This window comes from Leptodactylus fuscus, unplaced genomic scaffold, assembly GCF_031893055.1.
Source record: "Leptodactylus fuscus isolate aLepFus1 unplaced genomic scaffold, aLepFus1.hap2 HAP2_SCAFFOLD_70, whole genome shotgun sequence".
Classification (NCBI taxonomy): Eukaryota; Metazoa; Chordata; class Amphibia; order Anura; family Leptodactylidae; genus Leptodactylus; species Leptodactylus fuscus.
The window spans coordinates 464,824-476,709 of record NW_027440735.1 but is presented as its reverse complement, the minus strand read 5'-3'; the positions used below and the strand labels follow the sequence as shown (position 1 = coordinate 476,709).

At 44.1% G+C, this 11,886-nt stretch overlaps 2 protein-coding genes across 2 annotated transcripts; one reads left to right on the top strand and one right to left on the bottom strand.

Moving 5' to 3' along the window:
• The first annotated feature begins 262 nt into the window (after positions 1 to 262).
• On the top strand, positions 263 to 4,224 carry LOC142188726 (EKC/KEOPS complex subunit LAGE3-like). Its single transcript, XM_075261965.1, has 3 exons — positions 263 to 399; positions 1,427 to 1,555; positions 3,913 to 4,224. The coding sequence occupies exons 1-3, from the start codon at positions 374 to 376 to the stop codon at positions 4,031 to 4,033; spliced, it is 276 nt and encodes a 91-aa protein (XP_075118066.1). The 5' UTR covers positions 263 to 373; the 3' UTR covers positions 4,034 to 4,224.
• LOC142188725 (WD repeat domain phosphoinositide-interacting protein 4) lies at positions 4,194 to 11,634 on the bottom strand. Its single transcript, XM_075261964.1, has 11 exons — positions 11,576 to 11,634; positions 11,425 to 11,493; positions 9,938 to 10,012; positions 8,384 to 8,488; positions 8,210 to 8,306; positions 7,346 to 7,440; positions 6,641 to 6,720; positions 6,358 to 6,566; positions 6,025 to 6,126; positions 5,795 to 5,940; positions 4,194 to 5,713 (listed from the first exon to the last, which is right to left on the bottom strand). The coding sequence occupies exons 2-11, from the start codon at positions 11,471 to 11,473 to the stop codon at positions 5,604 to 5,606; spliced, it is 1,068 nt and encodes a 355-aa protein (XP_075118065.1). The 5' UTR covers positions 11,474 to 11,493; positions 11,576 to 11,634; the 3' UTR covers positions 4,194 to 5,603.
• Between the last annotated feature and the right edge of the window lie 252 nt (positions 11,635 to 11,886).

The following is an 11,886-nucleotide window of genomic DNA, read 5'->3' as shown; positions in this document are numbered from 1 at the left end:
TTCCGCTTTTAAGTTAATTTTCGCCCAATAAATTTTCAAACACTTGATTGATGATTCTCTTTTATTTTTCGCATTGAAACTTGTACACAGAATCATAATGTGAACAGCCCCTAAACTAAAAACAAAAAAGTGAGCTAAAGCAGGGGCAGTGGTCTGGGGCAGGGACAGTGGTCTGGGGCAGGGACAGGCCGGCAACCAATCTCCATACAATCATCTTTTCACGTGCACTTTTACTAGCTACCAGCAGAGGGCGCCAGATATCTGTTTATTGTCAAGCAGCCAAGTACGGCGTGATACCAACGATAAGTCCTCCACGTAATAGACGCGGCATGCCTGTCTGTACTCTTCGCTTGCTCTCTATTGTGAGTGCGCTATGACGGCGGGGGCTCCACTTCAATTGTATCCTTCCACATGGTGACTAGGCTGGGGGCGTTTGACTGTAAAATAATCTTCGGGGTGATATCAGACAGCGGGGGCGGACTAGAGTTTGGTTATGATAGTTGTTTTACTGTGTGAGACTCTTGATTTGTTGCAGTGAGTCTCGTCAGTGTACACCCGGCAAGACAATGGTATGCGCCACTGTCCTATGTAACCTATCAAATGGCTGCTTTCATTTTCCCAAAGACGCTGTGAAACTGAGAGCTGCAATATGATTGGTCGCTATCTTGGTTGGAATCTGCCACACATTCCCCGTTCACTCGAGGTCTCACTCATTGTAGAGGGATTGGTTGCTGCACATGCTAGGGCCACTGCCAGACAGCCATGCACTAAGCACATTTCAGACCCACTGATTTAGGTGAACCAACCCAAGACCACCATGATGTTCTGGTTGGGTTCAGGTCTTGCAGGAGCATCCAAAATATGATTGTCCAAATGCTGAAATGTCCACCATCAGCAATGGGGACCAAGCAGATAAACTACTACTCCATGTGAAAGGGCATTCCAGCCCCAAATTGGTTTTCCATACTGATGCCCCTTGCACAGGATAGGTCATCAGTATGTGATCTGCCAGGGTCTGACACTCAGACCCCCACGCAGATCAGCTGTTCTAGCAGCTGCTGTTGTCTGCAGAACCTACAAGTACATCCTTGCAGATATAGATGGCAACCTTTTCGGATGTACAGTATTTAGTCAATGGGCGGTTAGCATCTGGTTAAAGGAGTTTTTTGGGGGGCTGGACATATTGATGACCTAGTTTAGGGACTGAGGTTGCAGCAGTTTTGAGCTTCTTCACACAGCTGATCAGTGAGGGTCCCAGGTGTTTAGCGCTCACCGTTCACATATTGATATATAATGCTAGCTCAGAATGTTCTCTGTAAAGGAGTAGTCTGGGATTATGGAGCTTTCCCCCCCCCCAGGAACCCGAGCCATTCCAGTTCATTCACTGTGTCTGGCGTCCTGTTTGTCTTCCATAACCACGATATAGCCAGCTTAATGTGCCCTTCCCCTCCTCCAGGGAAGCCCAGATTGCCCATGACACTTTGAGCCCAGATGCCGAACCAAGAAAAGGAGGTGTAAGCAAGACACTGACCATCACAGACCATGTCCTCCATGTGTAAGTCTTACCCCTTCTCAGTAGTCAGTAGTTGAAGCCACATGTTGCAGAAAAAGCTGTGTTTTTGTTACAAATGTTGCATTTTTTTGTGCCAAAGTCAAAAGTGGCTTTGAAAGGAATGAGAAATATATAGAAAATACTCCTACTTCTCCCTTCTGCAAAATCCACTGCTGGCTTTGGCTTAAAGGGGCTCTATCATTGGGAAAACTCTTATCTAAACACATGCTTGCATAGGCTTTAGAAAGTCTATTCCACACCTACCTTTTGTATGTAGATTGCCTCAGGGCTAGTTCACATCTGCGCCCAGGTGTCCGTACTTCAGGTTTCCATTTCCTGCATAAAACAGAGCAGGAGACAGAAACCTGCAGGAGTCTTTCTTACCCATTCATTTGAATGGGTGAGAAAGCTGTCCGGCCGTGAGCGTTTTATGCTCTCTGCCGCGAAACCGGGTTTTATAATCCGGACACAGAGTCGGACATGCAGTACTCTGTGTCCAGTTTAAAAAAAAAAACCGGTTTCGCGGCGGAGAGCATAAAACGCTCACGGCCGGACCCAGTCTGTGGTTTCCGTCTTCTGGCATGCAGAAGACGGAAACCACAGAACGGACAGCTGAACTCAGGTGTGAACCTAACGTCAGTGGTGTCTGAATAAGTCCGTTTTTATTCATATGCTAATGAGCCTCCAGCCAGCTCAGGAAGTTCCCAGCAGCCTCCTCTCTCCTATTATCTTCTATGTGTGTGAAGCAAACAGGAAGCTGAGTCGTCATCATCAGAAGTCTCCCATAGAAAACAATAGGACAGGTGTGCACGATCTATCTTGCACCAGTCTAATTAGCATATGAATAAAAACGGACTTATTCAGAAACCACTGAGGCAATTTACATACTATAGGTAGGTGTGGAATAGACTTTCTAAAGGCTATGCACGGATGTGATTAGTTAAAAATGACTTTTCCTAGTGATAGAGCCCCTTTAAAGGTGCTCTATCATTGGGAAAACTCATTTTTTAAGTAAGCACATACTTTGCATAGCCTTTAGATAGGCTATTCCACACCTAGCTTTTGTATGTTAATCCCCTCAGTCATTTTTGAATGAACCTGTTTTTATTCATAAGATAATGAGCCTCCAGCGTGCACCGGAAGTCTCAATGAGCACATTCTCTGCCATGTGTGTGAGAGCATCAGCCCACCTGCTCTCTCTCACACACAGCAGATGGGCTCATTCAAAAATGACTGAGGGGATTAACATACAAAAGGTAGGTGTGGAATACAAAAATATAGAAAAATAACTCCAGCTCACCCAACAGCTTGTGAATAATTTCCAAATACCTCTAGCCGAGATGCACGGATACCGATGGACTCCCTCGGTCAGTGTAGACTTAGATAGTAAGAACAAAATTCCAGCATTCACGGACAAGAAGATAATATAAAATCTTTCTCTTTATTTCTTCATATAAAACAATTCATTTCATAGTCCTAGAGGTGCTGTATCGGCAGATCCAGCATATCGTTATGGATGATAGCTATGCGTTTCAGGACATAGTCCATTCCTCATGCCATGAGGAAGGGACTATGTCCTGAAACGCGTAGCTATCATCCATAACGATATGCTGGATCTGCCGATACAGCACCTCTAGGACTATGAAATGAATTGTTTTATATGAAGAAATAAAGAGAAAGATTTTATATTATCTTCTTGTCCGTGAATGCTGGAATTTTGTTCTTACTATCTAGGTGTGGAATAGCCTATCTATAGCATATGTGCTTAGTTAAAAATGAGTTTTCCCAATAATAGAGCCCCTTAAAAAAAAAAAAAAAAAAGCTGCAAAATCAGTCCATCTGGGATCCATGGGACACATACTGTACTATCCATGGTCTATGATCCCTTCCTACCCCTTTTTGTTTCTTGTCTAGTTTTCCTTTTTACAGTCTTGGATTCTTCTCAACGTCTTCAAACAATTGATCTGTGGGCTTCCCAGGTCTTGTAAATTGATCTTAAGAATAAGTCATCAAAATTTTCCTGTTGGTAAAACCCATATAAAAGGAGAACTCTGCAGCAGTTTATTTTTTCATGTATATTTTCACATGGTGAGCAGGGACCCCATTAACCCACGTAACTAATAATCTGTACCCATGACATTGCCTCTTTCCATTTCACAGACTGGAGCTGTATGGCCACGAAGGAAGTGATATTAGTCCCAGATGACTGTGCCAGTACAGACTGAGTACTAGACACAGCCACAAGGACATAGGCAATGCTGTGGGGGTATAGCTATAAGTCAGCACTTGAGCAGTAGTTCTCTAAATGTCTAATGTACCCAGTCTCTTCCTGACTTCTGACTCTTATTTTATTTCCGTAGTCATTGGCAGGCAGAGGAAGCTCGTATCCTCCGCGTGTCCGTCAGCTCATTCTTAGAACACCTCTCTCTCGTGGTGAAGACAATGGATAGATTTGGACCTGCACTGCCGGATACCACCTGATCCTCTGCAGAAATTACCTGCTGTTGTTGGATAGTTAACACCTGCAAACTGGACTGGACCATTCATGCTGCATTATATTACTGCATCTAAACTCCCAAACATGGATTTTCCTTGTGGTTGGTTTTATATAAAATAAATGTCTTATAGGCGATAGACTGGACCCAGTAGATGAGACTGTTTGTTTATTTTGTCAATGATACACTACATGTAGAAAACAAAAAAAAGAACACCCGACAAAACTAATTGGTACAGGGTTGGATTGTGACACGGTCCCCTCTGACTGTGCACTAGGTATAATAAAGTGTATCAGATTAACCTGGAACGTATTCCTTTTATTCTAGCAAAGGGAACATTAGAATGAAATCTAAGCAGTGATGGTCACCATGTTGTCACACGGCTGGCCACTTTGAACATACACATAAGATTAAAAGGGATTCTCCAGGAAGCCCTGGAACATTTACTTACTCCAGGGCTTTTGGGCAACGAACCTGGGCATTCCACGTTATTTCCACCCATAGCACCTGGCTCAGAGATGCACCACCTCCTCCCTCCTCTTCCATGTTCACTTCTAGTAACTTGTACTTTACTATACTCTGCCAGCCCCTATAACAGAGGTAACTAAGAGTGAACACGGGAGAGGAGATGGTTGGGATTCAGGGGCCTGATTCTGGTAACAGTCATGTAACCTGGGGTTGGCACCATTTACCCAACCATCTGATATGTATGGAAGGCCTCCTGACTCTCTGGCAATGGCAGATGTTGGATTTCTCAGGGAAAATAAGCTGTAGTCTGGTAAGACTGGGTTCTTTTTTGAGAACCTTTTAACCAAACAGGAATGGAAATTTGGATAGATAACTGTCTGCTAAACAGGCATTCAGGACACTGTAAGAAACCCTGCAAAAGAAGGCATCACTGGTATATGTGGGAGAGACCCATTATAATGTGGTGAAAACTACAAAATGAAGAGATCTAGTGTCTGGTCATGTGTAGTAAGGATTCAATCTCTAAAGGGTATTTCAGCAACAAGAAATGACTCCCTAACCAAGGGCTGGGTGGAACTTGCTAATGATGGGGTCCGACCCCCACTGATAGGAGAACTGGGGTGTTTTGCACTGCAGTTGGAGTAGAAGCATCAGTAGAGCACTGTGTTCTGGCTATGTCCAGTGGTCTCTGAAATGAATGAAACTCCATTAAAACTAGAATGCAAAACAGCCCAGTTATTGTGATCTGTTGGACCCATCACTAGTCAGCAAGTTACCGCCTATCCTTTGGATGAGGGTAACTTGTCTTTACTGGAATACCCACCTTTAAAGGCATTGTCCAGGATTGGAAATGCATGGCTTTCCAGCGTAATGTCTGAAGACTTATCAATGATGCTAATGAGATTCACTCTCTGGGTTGTACTTACATTTTACTACCAGGAATATTTAGGATGAATACATACAGTCACTTACAATTTATGTACAATAATACTGTATAAAAGCAGCAGTCATCTCCCGTAGACCATATAGTACAGGGGTTACTCTGTCTCTGTCTTCAGGACAGGGGTCGCAGTCACATCACAAGCAGCTTAAAAAATGTCATCATCACAGATGTCCAAATATACATCAAAGGCCTCGCGGTTGCAGTTCCCTTCAGGTGTGAAGACATATTTGTGAAATGTTCCATCCACACAAACAGCTGAGGAAGAAACACAATGTTACATCTCGCCTGTCCTGTGGATGAGGCTGACATGTAGAGGTGAAGTGAAGTCAGACTCACCTATGACAGAATTCACGTTCTTAGAAGTGTTTTTGCCAAAGGCACAGATACAGGCGGATTCTGCAGGCACAGTGAAGCTGGCTAAACTCCACTGTGAATCCACGTACTGACCAATCATAGGACCAACTTTACCAACCCGTGCCAGCCTGAAACATGATGAGAAATAACACTAGTAAATATACAGTAAACTTTTAGGGACTGTATTCGCCGAAGGTCTAGTTGATACATACGCAGAACGACGGTTCAGCTTTGTGTCTTTCAGAGCGAAGATGTGCACTGTTCCTTTATCACTGGAGCTACACAGAAAGGAGCTGTCATGGCTGAAATTGATACTGGGGAGCGAGGAAACATCAATGTTAATAGGACGGCATAGCTGGATTTCTATCATTGCTTACTCATAGGATATTACTGGTAATAAACATTTCAGAATATTCTAAACGGATATCAGTTTAACACAACTCTATGGATCCAAGAAATATCACAACGGAGGAAAATTGTAATATATCTCACTACTGCCTCTAACCTACAGCAATACCACCCTGAGTAGGATGTACCACACTTACCAGTAGAGAGTAGCTGGGTCTGTACCACGCCGGAGCTCTACTAACTGTTCCCGCGTCTGTGTGTCAAAGAGCCGTATTAAGGTGCCTTTACGCGAGGCCGAAGCCACCAGGGTACCCTGCTGGTTGACTGCCAGGCAGCCCAGTTCACTTTGATGGGCATTTATCGTGAATGGGGCAGATGAGCTTCCAGGCTTAGCATTACACAGATCCTGAAAGCAGAGGAAGTGCTTAGATGTGGAATATAATGCTACTGAAAAATCCCTATCGCTGGATACAGACTTACCACCAGCTGTAAGCTGCCACATTTGTGGCCTGGAAATATTAACAACTGTTTCTCCATACTGGGGCAGAGATCACACAGGCCTAGAGAGATAAAAACCACCAGAGATGAACAGAAAGTAGCAGTAAATGATCTGATACTAGGCGGATAAGTGTCCTTAATGGCCATGTTCCATAGGGAAAATACAGTCCATATATCACTCCTGCTCTCGATTGCTGACCCAAACTCAAAGTATCAGTTATATAATGCTGTTGGTCAAAGCCTCACCACAGGACTACGATCTCATCATGATTCTAGTACGAGACAGTAGTGCCCTGGTGAGGCAGTAACACAGATCATCAGAGATGAAAATGATAATATGAGTCTAGTTCTCAGGACAGTGTCCAGTCTGGGGAATACAGCGATATGTGGACCATATTCTCCAGACAGAAAAAGGCTGTGTGAGGCATAAGTCCTGAGTAAGAAATCTTAGTAATAATATCACCAAGAGAAGCTTCTCTTTCAAGACATCACACCATGAAGTCATATGAGTTACATCCATCCCTAGAGGAGCGGACACTAGGGCTCTGTTCACACTTTGAAAACTTAATATTATCAGTTATAATAACATATTCTCCTGTGTCTAGATATTGCTGGTCTAGCAGCTGTAATACAAACACTACAGCTGTGTGAAACTGTGAATAGTTTATACCGATTGAAAGCCATTACCTTTAGGGTTGTCTCGTGTATCAAACTCAAAGAGTTTAGTGGGGTTATCTGGGAAGGAGTAAACGTAAATCCGGTTTTTCAATACAATGACAATCCTGGAAAATTGAATGCATATTGTTAGTTCATAGCCAAGCCTTCTCATAGATGAAGATATTCTGGTTGTGTTGGACAAGGGACTGACAGCAGAACTGTATAAGCCGAAAGGCCAGTGACAGGAATTACTGATGCCCTACATATTATTAGCTCTGCACCCTGCTCTATGTATGCCCTGACTCATATCAGTGATCTGTACTGCCATGACACATATGCTTAATGTCTTACATCCACAAACTAATATGGTATATGGACGTCATAGAGGAGGGTCCACTGCTCACAAACTCGCCCTTTATAAGAGTCAAAACAGCCCACTAGTTGTTGCAGACAAATGGACCCATGGTAGTCAGCTGATTTATTTAAAGGGATTGTACACTTTGGTTGACCCCTATACACTGACTGGGTCTCCCAACATTCTATCAGGACACGACCCCACCCAATATATCTAACGCTCTGGCTAATAGAGACTGGGGTCATATATACTCTATTTTTATACCACAGGAACCTACTAAGGTGTCATACCTGGTGAACATGTTGTCCTGCTACTGCAGTGGCAGAGAAGAGCTGCAGGGAGGCAAATATCCTGATAGCCTATCACATCACATGATATTTTTATTCTAGACTACATAGGGAACAGTATGTAATGTAGCGCCCATATACTGCCATAAGCACAGAGCACTTCACTACTACAGCCCATGCAGAGGTCAATCTCGTCATGGCCTAAATTACAAGGACTACTAATACAATGCCTAGAAGAAAGTATATACTCACTTGTCAGCTCGTAGTCGTACGCTCAGCACAGGCTTAGTGAATGTGAACTCCAGCACCAGCCTATCTTTCCCATCCCGGGAGTCATCCCAGATCAGTACTATAAAAAAATAGAGAGACGTAAGGACTTATCCTAAAACAGTACCATGAGGTGTTAACAGAGTAAGAGGTGGTTACCTGAGATATCGGAGAATTTAGGATTACTCCCACCGCCAACCAGTGCCAGCAGATTACATCTGTGCAGCATTTCGACCTGTCCGACACTGCCAACCTGCTCCACATCTGGACAGAGGAAATAAAAACAACAACTGCCAGTTACTGCCGACTTTAGCTGGTTCAAATAAAGTTAAAGAGGACTTTCCACCACTTCCACCACAGTGCAGCTCTTTCAATAATTTGATAGGCGATTTTGTATCAATTCCAACACAGTTAGATTTTTTTTCTCTAGACCCCACCATCCTGAGAAACAAGCGCCATTAGTTTTAGTGCTTGATATGCTATATAGGCCTGATATGTCAGGAGGGCGGCGTCAGGCAGGAGAATGCAAGGGGTGCGATTCCGAGCTCTGACTCTGGCTGCCTCCACCTGGTCCTGACTGACACTGCTCTTGGGAATGGTGGAAACTAGAGCAAAAATTCCAAATGCACAAGAATTAGTGAAGCAGCTCCTATTAACAGATGCTTAGTAATGGATGTGGTGGTGAAAGGTCCTGCTGTTTAATGAGGACCTTTTAGAATCCTTTAGCTAGGCCACCAATATTACATCGGAGGGGGTCCAACTCTTGTCACCCCAAATGGTCAACTTTTAAAGGGGCTGCGAGTGCTGCAGTCTCTTCTTGTTTGGATTGTCTTGTTGGGACAAGATTTGGTTTTATCCGTAGACAACTCCTTTATTAAAGGGGTTTCCTGAGATATTTGATTGATGCCTTTTCTTAGGCACCATGGTATTCCTTCTGCAACCCCACTCGCTGATATGTGCGACAGTGGGCAGAGATCAAAGTAGGCTGGGCACCCATATCTGGCATAACTTCCACAGTTTATTTAACCAGTTAATAACTGTCCAAGTATAGTATGTACTCTTGGGTTTTAAAGTAATTGTCTGGGAGGGGAATAGAAATATCAGAAATCTACATCAGTTCCTGACAGGCATAGATTTAAATTGTGGCGCACAGAAGTGTTCCTGAATTATTAGAGACCGTTCTCATGGCACAAAGAAAGTGGAATTTAAAGGGATCCTATCACTCACACACAATTTTGTTCTAGGTGCCACATCGGAATAGCCTTAAGAAAGGCTATTCTTCTCCTACCTTTACTTGTCTTCTCCGCGCTGCTGTTCACCTACAATCCTGGTTTCTCCTTTAAGGTGGAATACCACTTCAAATTTCTCTCCAAATTCCACCTCTACAACTTTCCATGACAGAAAGCTAAAGCAGAGCGTCTTTCACTCGCCAATTCAGCTCAGATGGATGGGCTTGATTAATAGTGGGTTTCGCACCGTAAGCTCTGCAGCTTATTTTTTTTCCGTGTTCTGCTTTGATCTCTGCTTTTCATTGATTAAAAAGGAAGGCAGAATCAGGGATGAATTTGGCGCAGACTACAGAACGATGTCATGATTGGCTGACGTGGTCATATGATATCACTATAGATGTCACATCCATAATTCTAAAGCAAGGACCAGCATTCAGGAAAGAACACCACATAGACTCCTGAACTCAAAGTCCACTTTACTTACCCAGGTGTCCCTTTTCCATCAGAGGCTCAATGTTAAAGATCCTCACTCCGGTCTCCATGGCACAACAGAAGCAGCCTGATCCGTAGAGGGGAAAATTGTTACAAAAACATTCCTTCCATCTTACATGATAAGCTTCCACCCTGTGCTACTTGGTGATGGCAAGCTTCATCTTAACAACCAATAGTGATCTGTCAAGTCACAGAGCCAGCTTAATAACCAGCCAAATGCATACAAGGTCATTATATCTGATCTGTGGGGGGTCCAACACCCAGACCTGCACTGATCATCTGATCTGGTTTTTCCTATTCAGGGAATAGGAGATGCAGCCCTGTTCATAGTATAGTGGTGGCACCAAGAAATTATAGCTCTGCTCCTATTACTTGAAGAGGAGTACCACGTCTCTGCTATAGGTGCCAATTGTCTCATCGGCACATGTTCCCGTGTCTCCTGTCCTTCCACAGAGTTTATTTAACCATTTAATAACTGTCCAAGTATAGTATGTACTCCTGGGCTTTAAAGTGATTGTCTGTGAGGGGGAAGAGTCTCTATGAATCAAAATAGTGAGCTGATCTATAACGGCAGCCCCTGATCTGGTGGACTGGACGGCCACTCATATGACTCACGATCAGACAACCCCTGAACCCCTGCCCCACTGTAAATGTACTTTGTGGATTTAAAAAAACGTATTCTCAACTTCTAAAGATATGGCATATTACTAGGGGACCCAAGTTTAGGACCCCCACCAATAGTGTATTCCTTGCTATACTCATGGCTATCCATTGGTGTATACTGGATAACCAGAAAGACGTTGTGCAGGGAAAGGCTATGCGTTAGTAGCAAAAATGGAATCTGCCCTACAGCCTCTTCATTCTCAGGATAGGAGGAGGTCGGACCCCAAACAATCATAAAGGGATTGCATTTCCCAGCTACATGCCAACATTACATGAGATGGGAATATCCCATCTGTGATCAAACAGAAGTAGGTCAAGTGTTGGCTTATCAAGACAGTATTGTACAGAATATACACAGCACTACAGGTTCAGTGGTCACGTGACAGGGGATCGCCACAAACCCTCTGCATGGCGGCCTTAGATGGGTTTTCCTGTACATGCGGCTTATTTCATCAGTAATGGCTCCTTGGTAACCTCCATAATGATAAATAAGAACTATTAAAGTCTGAATGTCTGGTATCATCACCTAAGAGACCTTGCGGTGCCTAAAGCCGCCCATACACTACAGATAGTGGTCCATATAGTGACCGGCTTGTAGAAGATGGGAGATCAGTATTAGTAGTGCCCACCCCTGGGTCACTTATTTCTTCTATCTCCACCATAACGTGTCTCTGCTCCTTGAACAACCCCTCAATAAAGTCAACTATAGACGCCATCTTGGGCTGCTTCTGGCCCCGCCCCCTGGTGCCCACCATAGCCGCTCGGTGACGTCACTGCTGTGTGTTGTAGTCACGACCTGTTCACATTAGCACTCACTCTGGTCTTGGTTGAACCGGAGACCATTCACACCGCGCTGCTGGGCCATGGCTGACAGGAATACCCCGGCTGTAACGAGAGAGAGAGTCGTTATATCGTGACAGCGCCGACCGCCATGCCTCCTATCGCGCCGCCGTGCCCCTCAGTCTACCTGGCTGTGGCGATAGCCGCTTTGTTTTTCACACTGGACTTCCGTGTTTACATGTTACGAAGTCACCGCACTGCGGAAGTGACGCAACAACTACCAGACGGCCATGTTTGATGAGGGCAACATATATATACTAACATATATACTAATCACACCGGGACTGTCCCAGGAAAAGCAATGAGTGTCGAATCTCACGTAGATAAATGCTGTTAGTCCTCTGGAGACCGCGGAACCACAAGTCCCAGCTTACCTTGGTTCTGCACCTTCTACTGATAAATACCTAGGAAGTTGTCATCTACATAGGTTACTTACCT